The sequence below is a fragment of the Lagopus muta genome, chromosome 3, assembly GCF_023343835.1.
Source record: "Lagopus muta isolate bLagMut1 chromosome 3, bLagMut1 primary, whole genome shotgun sequence".
Lineage (NCBI taxonomy): Eukaryota > Metazoa > Chordata > Aves > Galliformes > Phasianidae > Lagopus > Lagopus muta.
In genome coordinates, this window is record NC_064435.1 from 61326600 (window position 1) to 61351569 (window position 24970).

A 24970-nucleotide genomic window follows, 5' to 3' on the forward strand; every position below is an offset into this window, starting at 1 on the left:
CTACATTCCATACCCATCCCATTTTTTTTTTCTCCACACAATATATGTCTTCAAAAAGTCATGACATACATAGGCCTCTTATATGTAGATATGGAGCACAAGGAAATGATAGTATACTACCTCTGGAAAATCAAAAATCAGAATAAAATCTGGAGAGATTTAGTTTATGAATATGGCCCAGAGAAGTCAATTGCAACAACTGTAATTCTTTGGAGAGCATTGAAAACCTGGACCAAGTCAACTTAATGTGAAGTGGAAAGTAGTGATGCAGTAAAGAAGAAAAGCTGACAGAAGTCCAAAACCAAAACCAAGACAGTAACTGTTAGGAGAGGAGCTACAAATAAGGAGTTCCATTATTATAAACTACTGTGCAGATCTATTTTGGGGATGGAAGAGGTAAAGACGATCTCCAAACTAGTAACATAACATATGAATGAGGAAAGTTGGACTGAAGATAGTATCTCCAAAAGAAGGATACTTCTAGACACAAAGTAAAACACTGACATGCATGCAAGCCTATGAGTGACCTCTTGCCACAGGTTCCGACCAGTAGTTTTGTAACTACTTCCAATCAAGCAAGGCACCTCTTACAGTAGTCACAAAGATGCTCACTTGTCCAGCAACATACTTCCAATGCAGCAACCTATTCTCTCATGCTCATATAAGATATCCTTCCTCCAATTTATCAGAGGGCACTATTCACAAGCCAGACACAAATTATTCTCTGAGACTGTTCCACTACACCTACATATACGTCTGAAAAACCCATATTGCAAACTTTCTCAACGTCTCTAGGGAAGTAAGATGATCAAATCTTTAAGGGAGTGGTGTCTTATTATAGCAAATCACAAGACAGTGCCCATTATGCACAAAGGAAGGCAGAGGGAAGGATCGATCTTATCAGACCAGACTTCACTCAATTTCCTCATCCTTCAGAGGTACTCTTGATTTATGTATACTACACTTTCACAACTAGCCCTGTCCCTGCTGCCTGAACATAAGGATGAACATGGATGTAAGCCCAGAATTTTCTCTGGCAAAGAACTGTGGATTATCAAACTCAACAAGAAATAACCAGATCAAGAGCTGTGTCCCAGGAGAATCTCACAACCTTATCCATTCTGGACACTTTCTTATGAATAACTGGGCAAACTGCCCAAAGCTTGATCTGGTTAGAATTGCACATCAGGTTTATACATTTGACAACAATAAAATATTTTTGTGCTTTCCAACATATGTTTGTTCTCTGGCCTTGAGGTCCTTTGGGACTACTCTTAATTCTGCTGCAGTTTTCCCTGTCTTCTCTGTGAGATCTGTGTGCACACACTATGATCCTGGGAGATAAGAACTTCTGCACATTCAGGTTTGTGAATGGTCTCTCAGAGACAACCTGTGAGACAACCTGTGAGCCTCATGTCTAATTCCAAGGACAGTTTAGAAAGAGGTGGCAGTCAAGTGCAACAGAAGTTCTCTCTGGGATCAGGGATATGAGAAGCTGTGCTTCTTCAACTGAGAGGAGCAAAAACAGCACCTTTCTGCCAGGCTTTGGAACTGATGTAATGAGCAAATATTGTCAGGCAAAACAGCCGTATTCTTTTTTCTTTTTATTTTTTTTATTTTTATTTTTATTTTTATTTTTATTTTTATTTTTATTTTTATTTTTATTTTTATTTTTATTTTTATTTTTATTTTTATTTTTATTTTTATTTTTATTTTTATTTTTTTTCCATGGATCAAGACTAGCAGCAAACTGGCCAAGTTGACAGGCTGTTATGCCTGCAGTGATGGTTTGGGAGCAGCATCCTATTAGTCATCCTTTCCAAAAAATTCCATCAAATGACATCCATATACCCTCAATAGTGAGTTAAAGAGTATGTTTCCTGATGTAGAGGGATGATGGAGGCCAGCAGTCAGTGGAGAATTTTTTTTCTTGTGGGTTCAAATAAAGTTTTAAAATGCAATTTGTTTCAAGAGAGGAAGTAGAGACTGTTTTAGTTTGGAGCAGGGAAAGGAGAGTAGGAGCACGTAGACATGAAGGCCTGGTGTAGAGGACAGAATGCTGTTCTTACGGAACAACGGAAAACCACCTATCTCCTGAAAGGACACAAAGGAGGGGGAGGTAGAAAATGAGAATATTATCTGAAAGGGAAGGTGAAAACTGACATAGAAGTCTTGAAGCTAGGAATAGGCCCCAAAGAAAGGTAGTGAAGTTGATCAATAAACACTTATACAAACAGTCTTTAGCTGCAGTTCTTCCATTTCAGGAGCACTACTGAAGCAACATCCAAGGTCAATGAACATAAAAATATAAGTGTTTATTGTCAGGAGAAATCTAAGCAGACTGTAACTTTGAAGGTAAGAATCAATGCCAATGATACAAGTGAGAAATCTTGCATTTTATGTGGGTGATTGTGCCCAAGACCCAAAGGACCTGCATTGCAGGCATAGATGTCATATAGTGTCCAAGGGTTCTTTCTGCAGAGATGTGATCAAACTTAATTGTTTTCTCAAAGCTTATAAGTTTATCAAACAAATATAGACTCAATACTATAAGACAAAATATCAATTTTAAAAGGAAAAAAAAACAAAACACAAAAGCAACATCCAATGGTGAGGATGAGAATAAACACATACACCACTTATAAAGTGAAAGCAATCAACAGAAACAGGTTTGTTAGTAAGAACAGCATTTCTCCCACATTTCTCTGACCCTATACATAGCTCACAAAAATTAGTAAGGGGTTGGCCCAGGCAGACTGTCAGCCTTGCTTTGCCTAAGAATGGCACATGTTTGGGCATTCTGAGGAGCTCACCAATCCTGGTTTCACACTGCTTCTGAGACAATCTTCATATCCAGATAGCAGCCACACAAAATGTAAGGCATGATCAGGCTTTGTGAGCTTCCTGGTGGATTTACCACGGATTACCAGAAATATACAAATTTCCTGTGTTCACAGTAAATCATCTCCTCTAACCCCTTGTTCACATGTAATTGCTTAGACTCACAGATAAGTTATTCTGAGAAAGGCCTGAGGGAATAATTTCTTTCGTCTCAAACATACACGTATACACATATAGAACAATACAAGACTACATAAATTTTAAAAAAAAATAGTTGTTGCCATGAATCAGTTGTTTTCTGTTTTACTGTTTTCATTTCTTGTATAAAGAGAAAATGGAACTTGAGAAGGAACGTATATATGCCCTCCAGTTACTACTCTCCAAAGAAGGATGCTGAATGAAAGCATCACTACGCCCTTCAGATTCTAAGATGTAAGCCACAGAAGACACAGAGGTTATACTACATGTCCATAACTGATTCCTTTCAAAAGATGTTAATCTCTTTCCTTAGCATTGCACTATTTTAATTCTACCTTGAGACATCTTCTCTGCTAATTTCTTCATTGTACCCCACTCTCTTTTTCAAAATGACACCTTGTTTGTTCTCTTTTGTTCTTAAATTTTCTTTCTGATAAAAATGAGAAGGAGGGGGAAGAGGATTTTGTTCTGTTAAATTTATCAGTATTATTTAATTGATTTTCTCAAGTTGTTTCCAAACTGCTGACAATCTGAGAAATAATGATTTTTTTCTATCCTCCTAAACCTCCCACGTAACACAACCTAAAACATGCCTGGCTCAGATGAAGAAAGCATCCATTTTCCCTTTTTCTCTGTATGTACAGGAATACCACGTGTGGACATAATTATCATAACCTCACTTGGCAACAGGATTTTTTAAAAGGTTTAAAATCTCTTCTAAAACAAGCTTTTCATTTTCTAAAGTGATATTATTTTACATATAGCTTTCAATGTGAAATAGCAAATTATTTATACTTTTATTCAAAAACTGAAAGGATTTGTTTGGCATTAATAGACAATTGTTCATTAAAAAGCATGTTTATATCTTTAAAAAAGCCGAACTGCATCATTTTTTAGATTGTAGTTTCACTCAATATACAATACAATTTTAAATATATTAAGACCAACTGTAGTTTTCTCGATCCATTTATAATCACTGAAATATATACAGTAATTTCAAAAACATTCTTGAAGGTCTAAATGTAATCCAAAAAAAGGTAAACAACTTGATCGTAAGACCTAAGTCTAAAGGAAGTCCCTCACACTGATTTCAGTGACATCAAGCATAATTAGTAAACATCGGATTGCGTTTGCTCACATCACTTACAATGTTTGAAGCTATGTTTTGGGAGCTGATATTGTGAATATATTAGAAGGCTGATGGTTTCAGTTTAAAGATACTGGCTCTTGGCTCCACTAGACAGCTGCAGCCCCTGCAAATCTTTGAAACATCCCCTGAGCACCTGAATCTCTGTGGACTGAAAATCCTAATTTTCAGGCTCAGATTCTCATTTCTGCCTTAAACAAATGAGGTAACTTGAGGAAACCACTTCTCTACCTCTGTGCCTCTGTCTTCTGCTAGTATCACAGAGGCAGTATTTCTTTGTTACCTTCTGTTCAGATCTCATCTTATAGAATTTCCCCTCTTCTAGGACAGTAAATTTCTTCTATGTTATACATTGCCTTTTTTAAGCAGATTCCAGGTACTGTTGTTGCAAGACACAGCAAAATACTAATCATTCCCCCTGGGATTGTGTGTCAGAGCTGTTTGGTCTTTGATAGCCTAAAAAAAAAAAAAAAAAGTGGAATGTTTTTATTTGGGGAAAGTGCTACTATTATAGCAGAACCAAAAACTGACTGTTGAGAATGAAAAATAATGGGGGGAGAGGGGGGGGAAGAGAGAGACATATAAGAAAAAAAAAAAAAAAAAAAGATCCTTAATATAAAAATAAGACATTGAGACATTGTGGGTAGTTTATGTGATACGTCTTGTCTTTTTGTTCTGAAAGAGCTGGTAAAAGACCCTAGGAAATGCAGTGTGGTAAAACTGATTCACAGTGTGCAATCATGCAACTTGCATATTCCCACTACTGCTTGCAGTTAACTTATGGCATTTCTTGATATCATGCTTAACAAACATATTTTTAAGGCCTTCATTTACAGTATTTCTATCAGACAGACAGTAATCTGAATTTGAATAGCAGAACTGCTTGTTATTTATTTTTTATCATTATTTTCATTTTACTTTACAGCACCTGGAATTAATACATGCCAAAATCCCCTTTGCAGTCACAGACAATGAGTGCAAACATTTCTTTCCAGCCAAGTGCCATAGTTCCTGCATTATATTATTCTAAATGGATGTTCATTCTTGCGACTGCTGTGAGGTGAATCGCTAATATTTGATTATCAATAGTGATGTCACTAGGCAAATGCAACTGTATCAGAGGGATCAGCCCAAAGTCAAAACCGAAGTTTACAAGGAATGAGATGAAAGAAATCGATCTGAATAAAGAGAGGGCAGTACTATGAGGCTCTGCTGTGGTGGACTTGCTAACCCTAAACCCTTCCACCTGAATTCTAACAAGTAAATCAAAGCACTTGTATCTGGATCAAGGCACTTTCCAGCTTTGCTTTAGTGACAGGGGAATGGGCATTACCCAGAAGCTGCAGGGTGATGTTCAGACGCAGCTAACAAACCACCAGCTCAGCTTTTCTTTTCCACAGGGCAAGCACTCTAAATGCTCCTCCTCCCCTTAACTTGCTGAAACTTGCAGCTGTGATTCACAACCTGACCAACAGTGATAGATAACAAACCACTGACCTTGAGGGCGGCTTTGTGTGTCAGCCTTCTTATTGCATTGAGTCACCGCACTCCTCGTGTGTGTTATTTTAAGTAGCACATTTATCAGCCAGTACCAAACAGAATACATGGCCATGTGTATTTTATTAGTAGATTTTGAGTATTTGGGGTGGGGGGAACAGAAAAAAATCAATTTTTTTTCAAAAAAGGCTTTAAGGTTCTGACACACTTTAAAAATCTCCTTGTTTTCAGCTGCAACATAAGGAATCTATATGGATGCTAATATGTTTGCATTTGTAGCTTTTCCAGACTTTTTTTTTTTCTCTCAACAAACTACAGTATAGCAATGTCAGAAATATACCATTCCCCATAACAGGACACATCTGTGGTGAATCTGCACAGAAGCAATTAATTTCCTTGTGGTATTTTTACACTGGAGGCTTAATGCAAGTCCCCATTATACAAACAAAAAGCTCTAGACAGCTCCTGCTGCCTGATAAAAAAAATAAAAAATAAATAAATCAGATTGAGAAGGGCTGTTTGGCCTAGGACTGCTACAGGCAATGACTTGTAATGAGGCATCCCAACACTAATTATGAAGCTTATTAAAGAGAATTGACTAAGTTGTACTAAAGTGCATGCTATAATCGCGTTAAGGAAGACATACAGACCGAACTGGGGTCCTTCGGTTTCTTCTCTTAGACAAGTGGACCCACTGCTTAATGAAGCCAGTTTGGGTCTCCATTTATCACAGCAGCATTATTGTGCTTGGCAGACTGGTCAAGATGAATTTGATGGAGAGGCAGGTGAGAATCCCAGCAGCTGGGTGATAATTCACACATCATAGCCTTCCCAACTAACTAACATCTGCGAGGGAGTGGGCCAAGGGACTGTCAAAAACAAATACTTCCAAACGAGGATTTTATCATTAAACTTCTCCCAAATCTTCGCTGAGGTTGAAAAAGCAATATTTCAGTGTACTGTTTTGGGAAAAAAAAAAAAAAGAAAGAAAGAAAGAAAGAAAAAAAAAAGATTAATAAAGATGTTAGGAGGTTGAACTGCTGTGAGATTTGTTTAATTATTCCCCACAGTACTGCCCCAGCAATCTGCTGACATTTAGCCCCGACCTTGCAAATCCTCAGTAAATATTAATATATCAACTCAAACAGGGACCGTTGTTTTATTGGTTCACGGAGCTCAGAGAGATTCGCCACAGCAGTGAAAAATAATGTGCAGAACTGAGGAAGAACGGCTCCTTTGATATCACCTTCTGCTGCACACATGTGCTGGGAGCATCAACAAAATGGAAATTCTGTTACTTTGCCACAGCTGTAGAGTGACACTTCAGATGCCTTTGCTTCCCTTTGTACAGCCTGCTGGAATAATCCCAAAACCACAGTGGCAAGAGATTAGAAAACACACACGCGCGCACACACACACACACATAGGAAGACAGAGAGAGAGGGAAGCAGAGAGAGAGATCACATTTTATTATCTGACACAGTGGAAATTTTAATAATGGTAAGCTCCCATCTTAAAACCTAATAAGCTTTGCTCAGAACAATGAGTGCACTAATAAGAGCCAATGAGAGCTAGGCACAATCCACCGGCATCTGTTTACTATGGCAACTTTACTATTTGCCACATAAACTTCTTTTTTCTCCAAACAGTTGCCCCCATAGGCTGCCTCCTAATGTATTTTACGTGCCTACCAGTCCTCACAAACCCTGACAAAATACCCCCAATTTATTTTCCCCCTTTTATTTGCTCGCCTCAAATGTAAATGTACGTTATTAAAGTATCTTCTCATAACAACACTGCCATTACCAATTGGCAAGTGTTTGATGTGGGTCAACACTGCATCCAGAATTCTTGGGTTTAGGGGAAAGGGCTGCTGTGCAACATTTGGCATTCAGATGTATTGAGCTGCAGAGTTAATGCGTGATTAATTTTATTCATAAAAATGTTAATCACTTCATTGTGAGATCTTTTTAGCATTCTGCGTACCGAGCACCTTTTAACTTCTTTTTCACACAAGCCCACAAATGTATTTAATATTTTCAAACATTCTGTTATTACCAATAACACTGCTAATTAAACATACATTTAAAATGTAATAAAAAACTGGCAAATAACAGCACGGCACTAAATACAAATGGAGGCCTGCTGCCCACTGCCTCTCTCCTGTGCCCCCTCCCCTTTGGCAGCAACTGACCAGTTTCTTTAATGTGCACTTGTTTGCACAGTCCCCGAGGCATTTTTTTTTTCTTCAAGCATGCTTCAGCCTGCTTCAGCCACTGACACAGCCAAATATCATAAAAATAATTCAAGCCCATAGCATGCTATAGACAGCGCTAAAAATACCTCTGTTATAAGGGAGGGTGGAACCGTAGGGTTCGGTGCATTGCAGCAAGTTGGGCAGCTGTTTTAGACTGAAATGGATGTTTTTTGAGACGAGCTCTTGAGCCTCATCTGAGAGCAGTGTCAGGCATTGGTGGGTGTGCCGGCTGCACTCACTGACTTCTTGTTTCCAGCTGGGCAAGGCTATTGTGAACGTATTCAGCCAATGCACTCATGAAACTGGATAAATGGATTAGTGGATCAGAGACACCATCGGCATCTTCAAAAGGAAAACAGCAGCCTGCAAAAAGACTGACATTTGTGCACTAGGGCAGAGGGTGTGTGAATGCTCTGCCTCTTCCAAAGGGACAAGACAGTGATAAACTTTCCACACTGACCACCTCACTTTGTGCTACAATTGGCCAACAAAATAAATGGATTGCTTCATTGTTTTTGAACCGTAGGCAGCACAGGGAAAGCGCTACTTGCACAGCAACAAAGGACAATGTATTGTGTGGGGCCAACAGCTCAAAATAAAACCTTTAATTATCAATGGGTCAGCCATAAATCTGGAATAAAAATAAATGTTACTTTTTAAACTTGCCTTTAATTCTGCGAGGAGTTTACGCTGGCTCTTTCTCTTCTCTCTGGAGAGGCAAGACCAGTGTTCAGTGTGCGCCTGAGTGTGCATTTTTGCATTAGCTTGATTCCAAATTAACATGTTGGAAAACAAGTTCTGCTGTCAGAAATGAAGGATGTCTGTAATGCTAGTTAAAGTAAGTAAAAACAGATAGAAGATGTGTTTTCTCTCCTCTTTTCTTTTTTTTTTTTTTTTTTTTTTTGTTTGTTTGTTTTGTTTTAACAAACACTCATGCATGTATTCTCTTCACATACACAAAAGAGAAGCCAAAACTAATGTTAATAATGGTAACGGGACTCAAGTAAATTAATTTCTCACAGAAGTACATTGTTGAGTTTTAAGAGCTCATATTTTCTGAGTCTTAAATTTTGAATACCTATTTCTGTGGGGTTCTCAGTCTCCTGGTACTTCCAGCGACTCCTGCCCACATGGCCAGTTTTATGGGCAAGCTATGAATGAAACTGCATGGTGGCACCACACAATTGGGAACACCAACCTCGCCGGGAGTCATTTATGTAACTTTTCACTGGCAAACATGTCACGCAGGCCATGTTTATTACATGTTCCACTGTTTTACTTGATTTGTTAGTCCCAGGTAAAATTTACTGCTGAAACGTAAAACTTTGCAGCTCTAAATCTGGAATTGAGCCTCACATGCCTCCTCACCAGGCCCCCATGGCAGCTCCTGGTGGGGACAGGGAGTGTGGCCTGGTGTGCCCGCATCCACCTGGCATTCTATGTAGGGACACCAGGACATGCTCTGTCCATTTTGGACCATGATGGCTTTATTCAGGGAGAACAGTAGGGTGGCACAGAATCATAGAATCATTAAGGTTGGAAAATATCTCTAAAATCAGCTGATCTAATCGTCAGCCCACTCCCAACATGCCCACTAACCATGTCTCTTAGTGCCACCCCTACACATCTTGAGCATTTCCAAGGGCAGTGACTCCACCACCTACCTGGGCAGCCCGTTCCAATGCCAATGCCTCACCACACTTTCAGAGAATAAATTTTTCTTAGTATCCAACTTGAGTGGGCATGAATGAGTCTAGCAAATCCCCTTTGATCTCAGCGTTGCAACTGGAATGGTGGTAAGGCAGGTGGTTCAAAATGTGAGATCTGAGAGTGAAATCATAGGGTGGCTCCATCCCCAAAGCCTGACCAGTGATGAAGGGCACAACACAAGACACTTGGAGGAGCATGTTCGGACAATTCCTTCTCAAAGCACTCGTTAGTTCTCTCCCCGTGATGTCTGAGTGCGTGTAGTCTTTCCAGCACGCCTCTGCCAGCTCCTTTACACCTCGCCTTTTAAGGACATTTGGGAATTAAAAAATAAAAATACCAATATATAAATATATAGAGAGAACAAGACTAGAACTAGACTCTCTCTTTAACACCTTATTACCCAACCGGCCTCCAGGTCCTGGCCTGGAGCACTTTGGTGCAGCCCTGTCGCTTCCCCGGGCCGGTAGGAGCCCACCGGAGACGGCCCGCCCTGTGTCCAGTGAACGAGAGGCTGTCTAACACGGGGCAACGGCACAGAGCCATTTTCTCCTCGCCACAGCCTCCCCGCCCCCTCGGCTTCGCACTCATTGTAATAGTCTCATCCGCAAGGACGATTGAAACTTTATAGTGCATGATTCATAGAGAAGGTCTACGCTCGGAGCCGCGGTGCATATTACATTAATCAGTGTCAGGCCACTAAAACAGAGATATGAATATGAATTCTCCATATTGCAGGGGAGATAAATGTGCTTCTGAATAATTGATCGGCGCCCATGAAAAGGGGGGAGGAGGGGGGAGGAGAGGGGAAGAGAGGGGGGGGGAGGGGAGGGGAGGGCAGGGCAGGAAAACACAATGAAAGTTATCGGGCGATCTAACGCGACGAGGACTCGACTCGGCCCGGCTCGGAGCAGCTCGGCACGGCGTGGGGCTCCGGCCGAGACCCCATGGGCCCGGACAGCCGCATCACGGAGCGTCTCCGCGGGAGCGCCTTGCAGCTTCGGCAGCGGCTCCGCGTCCTCGGGGCTGCTCGAGTTTCGGAGCGAGCACATCAAAAACTCGACGAAAGCAACAAAAGGGATGACAGGAACCGTGAACGATAACGATCTGAGGGCTTAAGCACACGCACACTGCTAATTTTCTCTTTCCCTTTGTCCAGGTTGCTTTTTTTTTTTTTTTTTTTTTTTTTTCCTAGTTAAAAATAGACTTCTTTTCAAAATAAAATCAAAAAAGAACAAGAAATGAGGCACGCATACCGACCAGCACGTTCCCTAACTATGTCTGTGTGACAAAGCCAAATCCCCGTAAAGCTCCCGTTTGCTTTCAGCATGTTCTGGTAACTGCTAATTGCAGAGTTTGCTGAACTCGGGATTCTATCAACTTTTCGGCGTTGTTTCCTCACAGATGTCTGTCATTCTTCTGCTAAGGCGAAATGACGAATAACAGCAAGAAAGCCAGCGCGTTTTCACTGGGGGACGATGGAAGATTGTGCAAAAGTATGAAAAATGCCTTCTGCCGCCCGTTTAAATAGCGAGAAAATGTATCCTGGCACTTGGTGCTTGTTCTAAAAGAAGTATTGCCCATCCAATTCCTATTGACTTTGTGATCAGATTCAGTCCCGTCATGGCGGGGAAAGAAGAAAAAAAAAGTAGAACCGAGGACTTTCCAATTTACTCTTATCAGCCCGACGCATTCCCAATTAAGGCAAATCGTTTAGCTTAAGCTCTCCCTTTATTATTCTCCCAACCCCGTGGTATTCGCTGGTGTGCGGCTGCCAGGGCGGATCTCGATGAAAAATGGAAAATATGACCGAAAAACTACAAATTATTTTCCTGCCAAGGTGACGTCAACGATCATTCCTCGCATCTCTCACATGACGCGAGAAAGCCGGGAAACGCGGATTCCCCCCTCCCCGGATCCCCCTCTCGTTTTCAACCGTGCTGCAGGGCCGCCTGGGCGCACACCTGCGGAGAGGCAGAGCAGGGGGCTGCGCCGGGCCGGGGGCACCACGGCCGCCCCACGTCGGGCGAGGGGACACCGCCGCCCGCAGCCCACAGAGGGCGCTGCGAACCCGCCCAAAATCCGGAGCCCGGAGCTCGGCCCCGCGCGGTAACACCCGGCGCGCACCCGCACCCCCTTGCTCTGCGCCAAGTCCCTTCTTACGTTAATGTGCGTGAAGGAATCGCCTCTCCTTTCCCCTCAAGCCAATTTTGCACTGCCGTGTTTGCTCGGCCTCACGGAGAGCCTCGGTGTGCTCTTTCGTTTCGCCCTCCGGACGGAAAGTGCCCGTCGAGGGTCCAGAGGAGCCCGATCCCATCCACGGCTCTGGGCCAGGGTTGGGGAAGGGCCGCAAGGAGGTGCGGGGCTGCTCTGCAGATAATAGGAAAGAGAGAGCGCTTCGGTCACGTTCACTCCAGTACCGATCCGACGCGTGGTTTGGAGTTACGGATGTGAGATCTTTTTTTCCTTTCTTTTATTTTTAAGAACATCTTCTCTCTTCCTTTTCCCTCTGAAAACCGCGTTATTATGGTTTGCTTAAAACTGCACTCTGTTTTTTTGTTGGCACCGTTACCACCGCAAAAGCTGCCTGTGATTTAGGAAAACAGGTCTCGTACGGAAAGCGAAGCAGCTGATGCTGTGCTGTCAAACGGGACCTCCGCAGAACGACAGCGCTGAGCATCTCAGCCCTCTCTGTACAAATCCCTCTGCTCTATGCCCCGATCCGTGTGAAAAACGCGACAGCAGAAGTCCACCCCTTCGCCAAGAGATCCCGCAGTGATAGCACACCAACACCCGTCCGTACTTGCGAGGGCTGGGAAGCTAAATCGAGATCAATATTCGGATCTCCGAACCGAATTTTATTAATGCTTTATTCGACAATCTCATCTTGTTTCCGACAAGCCCTGGTTTGAGGTTGGTTCGGTTTGGTTAGGGCGTCACCACATTATTTCTTAATGACTTTCCCAGCTGCTTCTTTCCATTTTCCACCATCAACAACCATCTGGTATCTTATTAGCACCTCAATGCTCATTTAGTGTTCTCATTTAGGAGAAAAAAAAAGAAGGAAACACTCAAAATATTACACATTTTAACGGACAGTCCTTGGAAGATTAATGCCTTTATAAACCGGTAGATTGTCTGAAAACCTCTTTTTAACCGACAGATCGGAATCTGAGAACTTTCTTCTGGGAAGTGCCAGAGCTGCCACTTCTCTATGCTACGATCGTGCTTCATCTCGTGGGGAAAGATATTTCACCGTCACATTTCCTCTGTATTTATGTAATGAGTAAATCGTTACAAATTATGTCCTAATCTATTATTTTCCGGCTTCGGTCAGAATGTGTGCTGCAGCACCAGAGCTCTTCATCCAGCATAGAAAAGGGTCTGGACAGCAAAGTTATATACATAGGGAACTGTGAGAAGCCTTCTCCTTTTCGTTTTCAAGAATGCATTCTACAGCACAAGTGGAAGTAGAGTCCGTTTATATCCGAAAAATGAATAGTGTGGAACAAGCCTGATTCATCATAATGGACAAAATAACTAAATTCACTACTCAGGGGTCAGCTTCGCTTTGCTTAGATTTACGTGGGTGAAAAGGGAACTCGCAGTTTGCTGTCGATAGGATAGCTGGAGGGCTACCAACAGATGGGATTTGGCATACTGAGTTTCAGCTACCCGAAGGCAAAAAGTCTCGAGTTTTAAGAAAGCAAGTTCGAAATGTTTGGCTAGATTTGTAATATATTTTCAAGAATACATACCTGAAAGAGCTCGTAATTTCATTTAGTTTATTAGACAAAAATATATGATTTAGACAAGTTTTGCTGACGCGCTATTTACAGTCTGAAATCACTCTATATACAGAAATAACACAAACACATGGGAAACATTTACCAAACAAATAATCCAAGAATGGTTAGAATAACACGATCTGAAATGGTACAATGAAGGAGGGGATCCATCTACAGAATTGCTTAATCGCCTCTATGGATTTGCACCACCTTATTGCAAAAAAGAGATGGATGAGAGTCGTTTATATCGTTTCCTTTTTCTTTCTTTCTTTCTTTTTGTTTTGTTTTGGTTTTTTTTTTTTTTTTTTCTCCTGTCCTTAAGACCAGTCTCTGTAATATTTTGTTTTCCAGCAAACCATTTAATCAAGCGGAAGGGAGAGCTGTTAAAATTCTCGGTGTTCCCTCTTGCTGAGGCAAAGAGCTGCGGGGGGGGAGGGGGGGGGGGGGGGGGGGGAAGGAAAGGGGAAAAAAAAAAAAAAAAGACGTAATAATCTTTCAGTGAAAAAAAAAAAATCCTTTCCTATAACCACCTGTCTATTGCTATAGCATCCTACTGTTAGTTAACTGCACAGAAATCTCTGTCAGTGTCATTAACACAAGCTCTTTTAAGGTCTGTTAAGTTCCAGAAAAGTTACAGGCTGGCTAATGTACAATTGTAATTTAGCCTGACTTTTAAAAGATTACAGCAACTTCTCTGCTGCTCTTGTTCTCTGTATGTATTATTCTGGCGCTGATTAGGTGCTATAATTAGTCTTTATTATTCAAACGCTCTGTTTCGCATAAGTAACATTCCTGCAGTGAAAACAAACAAACAAACTCACTTGTCACGGACAGCCTGGAAGGGCGATTTGAGTGGCTGAGGTGGGGAATCGTTTCTTGGGACATTTTCTGGAAGGAGAAAGAAAACAAAACACACACACACACAAAATAAAAATAGGAGAACCAGGTGAGCATCAAACTAACATCAGCACGGTGTGCAGGGTGCACCTCCCTCTGCCCCCCTTGTTCAGACATGTGTAGGTGTGTGCATACAGCACAGGTACACAGGTGTGTACAATTACTTTCAATGTTTAAGGATTACTGCAATATTAATTGCAAGCTTTTTTTTTTTTTTACCACATTTTGGACTACCATTGATAAGTCCAGACTTGGAGATGAGGGTCTGGAAGGATCCTCATCATGTGCACTGATGATCCCTTCTGTGATTCTAAGATTCTATGAAGGAGGGAAGGAAAGCAAAGCTTAAAGAATATGTTTGGCAGCACTGTTCTAGCATTCTTAAGTTGTCTGATGGGCATACAGGATGAGAATGTAATAGCCCGCACAAAATGGGCTTAATGCATATGCTCTACGTGCTGCAGGAAAAACTGAACACTAAGCTAAACCCTCTGTAACGCTGTTAAAGCAATCAGTTACACCCGGGCTGCCTCTGACTCTATCCCTCAAGGAGAAGTTTGTATGTTCATGGGGGGCAGAAGGGATTTGGCTGCCAGGGGCATTACCTATGTGTTTGGGACTGGTCTTCTCTGAAGGCTTTTCACTGCTTAGGGCTCCCAGGGTGGCTGTTAAAACAGAAGGCTGCTGCTGGGCCTGGAGGTGGTGGTTGTGGTGAGTGGCATGGTGGTGATTTACTCCCAAAAACGACCTCACGTTTAGCAGGGAACTCTGTGTGAGGAAAGCCCCATTTGTCCAGTTGTGAAACTTGCCAATCTGGCATGTGTAGAGTCCATGGCTGGGGAGAAAAGCGGGATGCTGGATCTGTGGCGAAGTGTGGGTGACCTGGGCAGGGGGAGGTGGTGGGGGGGAGGATTTCAGGGCACCATCGGGGCTGGTCGCAGTCTCTGCCAAAGACCAGATCTTGGGTTTGCTGTGAGATGGCATCTGTAAATTGCTCTGTCCCCCGGGGCTGATGATTCGCGTGCTGTTGTCAGAGGCCTCCTTCACCATGGCCAGAGCATCTTTGGGATTCAGCCCTTCAGATCCTGACAGTGCCAAATCCTTGTCTTTTTCCAAGCGCTCCTCTTCACTGCTTTGTCTCAGGAGCTCGGGCTTCTCCTCCTCTTCCTCATTGCTCTGTTCCCCATCGTTCTCATCAATTTTATCTATGTCTATGCTCTCCAGGTCAATCTCCTCATCGTCTTCGGTCTTCTCAGGGTCCCCCTCGTTATCGCTGCCAAAAAGGTTGGCATCTTCTTGGTCCTTACTCCTGGAGCCCCAGGTCACCTTGTTCTCCTTCTTGAGGCGGCGGCGGGCGTTGGCGAACCAGGTGGAGACCTGGGTGAGGGTCATCTTGGTGATGATGGCCAGCATGATCTTCTCACCCTTGGTGGGGTAGGGATTCTTGCGGTGTTCATTGAGCCAGGCCTTGAGGGTGCTGGTGCTCTCCCGGGTGGCATTTTTGGGTCGACCCGGGTCCCCGTACTGGAACTGTCCGTAGGGATAATAGCCGGGGGCGGTGTGGGCTGCGAAGGTAGCAGGGTGGACACCCGGATTATCTTTCAGCTCGTACTGGGAGCCCTGCAACACATTCAGGCAAGCGGAGAGGAAAAAGCACATCAATTATCTCGTTAGCATCTCTCCCAGACCTGAATAGGCTGCTCCGGGAGCCGGAACGCGCTTCGGAGAGGGGCACGGGGGCTTCACACTCCAATACGGCCCTCCCCGCTCCGGGCTCCCCCACGTTTGGAGCAGGCAGAAAGGTTCCCGAGTGACCCCTGCTTCTTGCAGAGAAAGGAGAAGAGGGAGGGAGCTGGGATCTGTCGGACAGAACGCAGATTTTCTCTTCAAACCAAAGCGAACCGAACGATGGGAAGGCACTATTCACATTCCACCACGACAATTTGCTGTGCGCTCCAAACGACCTTAGGAAGGGAAAGCAGGTAGCACAGCACAGCTAGCAACTGATGCCCGGGCTCAACGTTGAGTTTATCCGCCAAATATCCGGGGGGATACCACGCAAGCAGAGCACTCTCCTTTGGCCCCGGCTCTGCCTTTAAAAGGAGTTGGTGTAAGAGGCGGCCGGCGTGGCAGTGCGCAACTTCAGCGCCGGAGCCACTTCTGTGCGAGGGCTTTGCACACACAAACCTTCCCCCAACACACCGCGATGGTGCCCCGAGAATCTGGCATGAAATATTAACTCCCAAGTGCTGGGAGAGCCCTACCTCCGCAATGAAAAGCGATCTTTGCAGCGCGGAAAATGCATATGCAGAGGCTTTATCTCATAAGTTTTACTTTGATGTGAGCAGAGCAAACACGAACTGTTTACAAGCGTTTAGAGACGGTGATTTATTTGCAATCAATATTCTTTTTATCATCGGTAGTAAAACACAGCAAGTCACATTATCCCATCAGATGTTTTGGTAAATAACGTTTTATCTTTCTAGCGAGCTCGTTAGGCCTCATTATGACCGCGAATTGCTCAGATATTAACTTCATATTTTAGCTCCGGATTTCCTAACGCTCTGAATTTTTAGAATCGATTTCCAAATATCGCCACCATGGTGAATTACTGTAGTAAAACATGCCTTTGCAAGTAGGAAAGGAAACTGTTGCTGAATATCTGACACAGCCGTTTTCTTTCTCTCTCTCTCTCCTTTTTTTTTTTTTTTTTTTTTTTTTTTTTTCCTTTCCCATCACAATGTCTCTTTCTTCTGGTCCAGAAGTACACTCGTAGGGTGAATCTTACGAAATGGTGTCAGGCTTAAAAATGACCCCTTCAACAATGGCCGCAGAGAAACTGAGCTAACTTTGTCAAACATTTATAAACGAAAGTGCATTTCAATTTCAGAGGCAAAGCGTATACGCGAAGAGAAGCCCGATGTAATTCTTATAATGTGTTACAGAGCGGGCTTTCTGCACTCCCTTTATCCCTTTTGTTATTGCTGCTGAAATTATATACTTTTTGTTCCCCCACAATCTCTGCTGGGAATTCTTTCGAAGGAGACACTTGTAAATCACTCGCTGCCTCTGTGTCAACTTTTCGTGCATCTCCAAAATCAAGGTTGAAAATAAAAGAGGGGGACGAGTGCTGCTAACGCTGCCCTCGTAGGAAGTGTTTGCAGCACAAACTGATCTGTGTTCCGCCGCTGACCTCGTTCAGCAACGCATCTGACTGCCGACCTACACACGTATATGCGCACACGTACTGAAGCCCCTCACCAGCCGTGCCTAGCATGCACCTCCACTCTTTTCCTTTTCGGAAGAGATCATAGAAGGACATCGAGAGATAAAGTGCAGCCTCTGCGCACCGCCGCTGAGCAATCCGCAGACACGGAGCAACGAAAACGCTTCAGCGGCGCCGGAGAGGAAAAGCTGTGAGTATAAAACATTTCACTTTTTTTTTTCTCCTATCATATTCTAAAAGAGGAAAAAAATAAAAATAAAAATCCGAGGGCGATCGGGGGTCATTTGCTTTAAAGTTCATGCCAATATGCCTTTCTGCTCCGAGGCGGATAATGGAATGTGGATGCCCTCCTTCGCCGGATGCAAATTCGCCGTAGTCGGCGGATGAAAAGTTGAGGGAAGTGAGCGGACCGGGTTTGAGGCTTGGAGAAAACGCCTTAAAATAAACGGACACCGCGGCTCCCTGCTGCGGCTCCCCGACGCACTTTGGCCTTTCGGGCAGAACCTGTTCACGGCTCCTCGGGCAGAGAACGGGCAGTGGGGAAACGGAGCGCGCCGAGCCGCCAGCCCCAGCGCTATCCACCCCCTGTCCGCGGCCGAGAAGCCGAGTCGCCGGGCCGATCTCACGGGCGCGGGCACGAGCAAACTCGGCAGAGTTCCGCTCCCTCCTACCCCTCACGCACCCTTCGCTCCCACCCCTCTCTCAGCCCGGGGCCCGGCGGAGCGCACTCACCATCTGCGAGAAGAGGCCGAGGTCGGCGGTGTAGGGCAGGAAGGCGCTGTAGTTGGGGGCGCTGTAGGGCCCCGCGTACATGCCCAGCACGGAGGTGACAGCGGCCGAGCCGCTGCCCAGTTCGGCGCCTGTGGGCCGGCCCGAGGCGGCGGCGGCGGCGGCGGCTGCTGCGGCGGCGGCGGCCAGCACCCCGGGCCGCTCGCTGCCGTACACCGCCTGGCTGGCGCTGAGGTACTGCGGGTAGCCCAGCTGGGGGAAGGACATCTCCAGGGCGGCGGCACTGGCGGCTCTGGCGTCGGCGGCAGGAGCGGCAGAAATATAGAAAAAAAAAAAAAAAAAAAAAAAAAACGAAGGGGGAGGGGGGGGAGGAAGGGAGGGGGGAGGAATTATACCAAAAAAAAAAAAAAAAAAAAAAAAAAAAGACAGAGAGAGAGAAGAAGGGGGAGGAGGGAGCCTGAAACAGCCGGGGAGGGGAGCGGAACAAACCCGGGCTCCCTTGGATCTCTTTCTTTCTCTCTCTGTCTCGCTCTCTCCTTTTTTTTTTTTTTTTCTTTTTTTTGTTTTTCCTCCCCCCCACCCCCCCTCTCTTTAATGGAGTCGAGAGGACAGGAATCAAGCCGGTAATTTTCTTTTTTCGTTCTGATTTCTTTCTGTCAGAGAGATACTGCGCCCTAGGTGTGGAGGAGTGTGGCGGGATGCAGTGGGGTGTCTGTCCTCAAATCTCGGCTCTTCTGTGCTCCTAAATCCCTTAGATGTGATCTGATCAACAATTGAGCTCCAACTGATGTGTCTGCCCTTAGGTCCTAGGCTGATCTTTCAGATACAATTTGAAGTTGATGTTTTGATTGGCATCCACTTGAGCCGCAAGCGCCGCCCCGCGCCCCCCCGCGCCCCCCTCGGCGCAGCACGTGGTGCGCAGCTCAGCCCGGGCCACTTTCCTCCGTGTGTGAGTGCGTGTGTGTGTATGTGCGTGTGTGTGTGTCCGCGCAGCTGCCGTGCCGTGTGTGTATTTAATGTTTAGCAATGGGCTCCTTTCAGAAAAGCCCCCACTGCTGTATGACAACCTGTCTACACGATTTTACAGCTGTCCAACATTGGGGTTTTGCTGTTTCGTAGCCTCAGTGTGTCCCCTTTTAACAAAAACAAGTGTGTTTCTGTTTTCTTCCTTCCTTTCTTTCTTTCTTTCTTTCTTTTTTTTTTTTTCTATTTCTTTTCTTTTCTTTTTTTCTCCACCACCTTTAACATCGAGTCCCCCTTGTCGTCGTTGTTGGACTGGGGAACAAATGAGAGCGACCGTGAGAAGAAAAGGGGCTTTGCAGACGGGCGGCTTGGAACTATTTACCACCAAAAAAGAAATTACAAAAATATATATATTAAAAAAAAAAAAAAAGAAAGAAAGAAAGAAAGAAAGAAAAAGGAAAGCAGCAAAGCAGATAAGTAAATAGGGTGGCTGCCTCTAGCAATCCATCAACGCCACACAGCCCCCATAACTTTGCTGAAAGTCGAAAGGCTTCTAGTTGTACTTCACAGAAATCTTTAGTTATAAAGAAAAAAAATAGAACTGACCCTCAGCGATGCCCCTCTAACCCTAACCCCACCTTCCCCCGCCACTCCTCTCATGTTCCACCGACAGACCCACAATCGGGGACAACTATCAGAAGCACTGCGACAGTCCCCGCTGTCTCGTTGAGAAATAATCCCGCAAACCAACGGTGGCGACGTGGGCGCGGAAGGCTCAGAGCACCCCCAGCCCTCACCCCCTGGCGGGGGGGTCTGGAGGACTCGGGGCTGTCCGAACTTCCAGAGCAAAGGAAGTGTTGGGCCGTGGGGGGAGGACCCAGCGGGCTGCTGCCTCCGTCGTCATTAGCGGCAGTGATCAGCGGCGGGGATGCATTTTCCTTCTCTTCCCCCTGTCCCCGCAGCGCCGGGTGGAAGGTGCAGCGGCAAACAAAGGACCCCTCGAGGAGGGACCGAGGGGCTCGGCCTCCCTGAAGGAAACGAGCTGTCATTGTGACTTGCCCCCTTGTTACACCAGCTTCCTCGACGTGGATCGCCCCAACCGCGCTGGGGCCGGCGGCTTCGCCAATTTTCCTACCCTTGGATGGGGGAGCGCGGTCGCCCCGACCCTTTTAGCCTAGAGGCGCTGCCCGGAGGAAGCCCGGCGGAACAGAACGAAGGGACGAGGGGCGATTGTCCCCAGCCCGGGGGCTTAGCCACACATCTCTTCCTCGAGGCAGGGGGGAGGGGGGAGGGAGGTAGCTGTAACACTGCCTGCAGGAATCCTTTCCGTCCCTGAGAGTTAGCTCAACTTCTTTCCCCCATCAGCTGGACGCAGCGAGCTTTCACCTCCGTATACCAACAGGAAGAGAGGAACCACCCCCAAGCTGCTCTCCCCTGGCTCCAAAATTTCACCCTCAGAGCAAGAGAGCGACCCCCAGACAAAGCTGAGTGGGGCTCGGGAACTGCAGCGAGGTTTGACTGCCGGCAGAGTCACGTTACAAGGGCTGCAGGTAAAGGAAGGTGGGAGAATGCACTGCCACTGCCGAAATCTTCTTAGCGCTTTAGATCTGGATGGAATCCAGAAAAGGTTTCCACTCAGAGGCTTAAGAAATATGAGTCACCCCCTCCCCCATCCTCTCCCATCCCGCTCAAAAGAAAAAAGAAAAAAAGTATCACTTGCTTTTCTATCAACCCAAGAATCTTTTGGTGGCGAACTGTATTATTCTTCATCTGGAAACAGAACAAGTAAAGAAAGTGCGGGATACCTGGAACCTGGAACAGTGGTTTGGGAAAGATGAAAGAAAAAAAAAAAAAAAAAAAAAAAAAAAAAAGGGGACAAAATAGGAAAGATGAAATTAAGAAAGAAAAAGAAAGAGAACCCGCCGAGGAAGGAAAAGTCGCAGGGCTGGGAGGAGACCTTTGTTTCTCATTTGCAAAGTTCCTGGCGCGGGGTAAAGAGCGGGGTCCTGCGAGCGCCATTCATTAAGCTGTGCCCCGTAAAGGCGAAGCCCTCAGAGCGCAGCTCCCGCTCCTGTATTGGACAGTGCCCATTTTCCTGAAAACCTTCAGAAAACCTTTTGAAGCTTTTTTAATTTTTTTTTCCCCCTTGTGCAAGTAAGCAGGGACAAGAGCCGCTACACTAAGCTACTTAGGTTGAAAATCAGTTTCGCTAAGTCTGTAGATCCTGGGTTTATTTTCCCCCCCTTCCCTCCTCCTAACCCCCCCCCCTTCCCTCCTCCTAACCCCCCCCCCCAACCCCTTACAGGACCAATAGCTGGAGCATAATCAGAAAAGTGCGCAAAGAACTAAACTGTACAGAAAACTGAAAACAACGTCAGCTGCTGCCAGAAAGCATGGGGAAAACCTTTCTTTAAAGCTAAACAGTCCAAAAGGTTGGTGTGATCACTCCTCTCCCCATAAATTCGCTTGAAATTTTCAAGAGATGGAATACTGCTTACGAAATGGTGATTTTAAACATAATCCGGGTTATAGATATATATGCAGCTTCTTCCTTCTAATTATTATTATTTTTTTTTTTTTTTTCCTGAGCCCCTTGTTTTAGATTCTCCAGTGTCTCGTTAACTTTCGGCAGATCCTAAGAAAAAGGAGAGCGGTGCCAACTCATTAGCGCCGAGGAGTCCCGTAGCGAAGGAGGAACTGGGATCAGAGTGGGGCACTGTCACCTTTCCGCTGGGGAGCGGACGCCCGTCTGAAAACAAGCGGGAGAGAAATAGATAGCTGCGCTGGGTGTAATGTGATTACACCTAAGGTAATCGCTTAAAATAAATTGTATACTGTTTAAAGTAAATCGACCTAAATGGCCACGCTCGTATAATTCAGAGATCACTGGGTAGATAAAGTTCTCCTTAAAGAGCCTTTCTCGAGAAGCGGTTTGCTAAGACAGTGGGCTCCTTCCAGTTTCTTAAGGCGATGCATCTGCTGCCAAGAGATTTTCTTTTTATTATGAACAAATCAGTTGAGATAGGGGTCCGATAAGAAATGCAAATCCAGACATAGGGGTCGCTGCTTGGCCGAATTTTAACTAAAGGCTGGTTCTGCAGGAACTGACTGAAGGCGATGTCTGCGGAGCTCGAACACTGACTCTACTAAAAAATGAAGTCAGTGATTTTGATCTGCTCCAGATGTCCTAAGAGTGGATATTGCAGTGCTGGGAATCCGCACCAAATATCTCAGGGCACTGATGGTAATCAGCACAACACATCAGCCAGAGGGGACTGGCAATTGTGATAACCTGCTGCAAATGTGCAGGGCTGGAGATGGCAGTGATAAACCGCTGAAAATATCTTCAAATGGAGATGACAGAGACGTTGAAAGGAGACACCTAACTATGGGGAGGATAAGATACTGAGCAGAGCACAATTTGAGAGTGGAGCTCTGATACTTATTAGGCTATGCTTCAGCCGCGTAATTTCCACGCATTTTGTGCTGTATCTGCATAGGGATACACATGCGCACGGAGCAGCGAGCAAAACGCGGCGCTCTTAATAAATCGACCCTAAAAGAAAAAGAAGCTTAAGCGCTACAGCGCCTGGTTTAGGGCTGGAGAAGAAAAAAGTTTTCCTTTAATTTTTCTTTGAAACATCCTGGCAACGAGTTCTCTTGCAAATCCTCTCTTGATTTTGAGCTCGCACCGGTAGCAGAAGAAGAGATTTCAGAACTGAATCACTTCAGTTATTGGACAGTTTCAATTTTCTTTCCTGTGGAAAGAACGCGCAGGAGGGAATCTGCCAAAAAATAGATTATCCGTGTGATGCTCATTTTCTCACTGTTCTTACCGCGGAGTTTCTCTGCCCTTTTCCTTGCTCTCTTTTTAATGTGTAAGTTTAAAACAACTGTACCATGTTAAGCATCAATCCTATTCATTTTAATGATACGCCTGTGCAGGAGTGAATCCATTAATTTAATATATCTCGCCTAGATTGTAATTACGCCCCGACTGTCGACTATTTGGATCACTTGACTGAATTTTCATTAAGAAGAGCGCTCTATCTGATCCAACGCGGGACCCGGTCGCGTTTGTCGGCTTTTGGGGTGCGGGCAGAGCCGCTCCCCCCGTACCGCCCTCCGGGGCCGCCCGCCGCCAGGCCCCGCTCCTCCGAGCGCCCGTCCCGAGCGCGGCTCATCAGCGCTGATTTATGAGCCTTGTTAAACACTCATTATGACTTTGCACCTTTTTCCAGCAGGGTCTGGGAAACAACCCCACTTTGTGACAACAGGGCATGTGTCAAACAATTATAGGCGGAGAGGCGATGTGTCTCCGGAGCGCCGCGTTCCCCCTCCCTTCCCTTCACGCCCAATCCTAGGGACATTTCTGTGAAAAGGGGAAAAAAAAAAAAAAAGGAAAAAAACTCTCGCTCCTTTTTGGTAAATTTAACTCACAGCATCAGCAGCCTCCAGCCCTCTGACCGTGCAAACGAATGGTTTGGTTTGTCCAGACAAGTATAAAGTTGCATACCTGGTGGATTCCCTAAATGGGAGCACGTAGGTATGGGTAGTGCAGGGAGGGATCGAAGTCCGAAACGTTTGACTGCTGTCGGGGTAACAGCTGATAAGGCGTTTACAAAGACGGTGTTATTCAGACAAAGAGGGCATTACAAATATTACGGGCATTTCTCTCTCTATCTATATATTTTAGCAAACTAAGAAAAAATGTTCTTTCTCTTTCTCCCAGTATCTCGGCAGTGTGTTCTGATTAATCCTTTATCGGTTGCAACTCGTATTTATTTCTGATAGCAAAGGGAACGCGGAGCTCTTCCTTAGCGCTTTTGCATATGAATTGTTCGAGCTCTGCACGCGGGCCTGTATAAACAAGCCGACAAACCTATAGGATGACTCATCCACCTCTCAGTATCTGTCTGTCCGTCCGTCTGCCCACCTATATTTTACGGATCCGAACTTAATTAACAACACGATTTCCATTTTGTCTCCGAAATGATCAACTGCAATTACGGGAGATTTTTAGGGTTTGTAATTTGGTGTCACCAGACTGTTGCTCGGGGGCAGAGGCACAATTGCTGTGCCAGCTGCAGTTGTATTTATTTGTTTTTCTGTCTTGTTCCTGTAGGGCCGCATTATGCAGGTTTTAATTAGTTTGTGTTTGTATTTCGCCCGTCCCAAATCAATGCCATCCTGGAGCAATGCGATGTAAATTCCTGCGGTACAGGTGTAGCTGCTAGCTCTGGAACACTAGGAAACTCGTGTCTTACAAATGAAAGCGGCGAATGCCATTCAGCCAAACTGTCAGCTTTAAACAGCCAAGAGGAAGGAGATCAAAGCAGAGAGCAGGAACTTCTACTCTCCAGATTAGTCTTTATGGTCTGAACGCCTAATGCTATTAAAGGGAACCAGGACATACAGCACATCGTTGGCTACAAAGTTACTTCTAATTTTGCTAAAGTCCTGCCTTCTTTTGGCCAGTGTAAGCCTTCAGAGCATTTCGAGATGCACTGTTTCCTTTGAGGCCTAGTAGCTACTCATCTGAAATTATGCAGAACTAATACCTTCAGAGACACATTTCTGTTTGTGCACATATTTATATAACTTATCGCCTTTTGAAAGATAATTTTGATTTCCTCCTAGGTTCCACAAAGTCTTTTAATGGAACTCGCAGCAATAAAACCTGAAATTCTAGTATCTCCAGACATGAAAAGTCCCTTTAT

The 24970-nt window shown here is 45.0% G+C and overlaps 1 protein-coding gene across 1 annotated transcript; it reads right to left on the reverse strand.

Moving 5' to 3' along the window:
• Positions 1-12105: 12105 nt before the first annotated feature.
• Positions 12106-18554, reverse strand: IRX1 (iroquois homeobox 1). The gene is made up of 4 exons (XM_048940850.1): positions 18291-18554; positions 14938-15952; positions 14257-14323; positions 12106-13856 (listed from the first exon to the last, which is right to left on the reverse strand). The coding sequence occupies exons 1-4, from the start codon at positions 18552-18554 to the stop codon at positions 13799-13801; spliced, it is 1404 nt and encodes a 467-aa protein (XP_048796807.1). The 3' UTR covers positions 12106-13798.
• Positions 18555-24970: the final 6416 nt, after the last annotated feature.

Bases quoted from the DNA above. Each gene is read 5' to 3' on its own strand.
- IRX1 (XM_048940850.1), bottom strand. From the start codon at position 18,554: ATGTCCTTCCCCCAGCTGGGCTACCCGCAGTACCTCAGCGCCAGCCAG. The intron at 15,953-18,290 runs GTGAGTGCGCTC...AATGTGTTGCAG, and splicing joins TCGGCCTCTTCTCGCAGATG to GGCTCCCAGTACGAGCTGAA. The intron at 13,857-14,256 runs GTGAGTTTGTTT...CCCCCCCCGCAG, and splicing joins TTCCAGGCTGTCCGTGACAA to CTCTTTGCCTCAGCAAGAGG.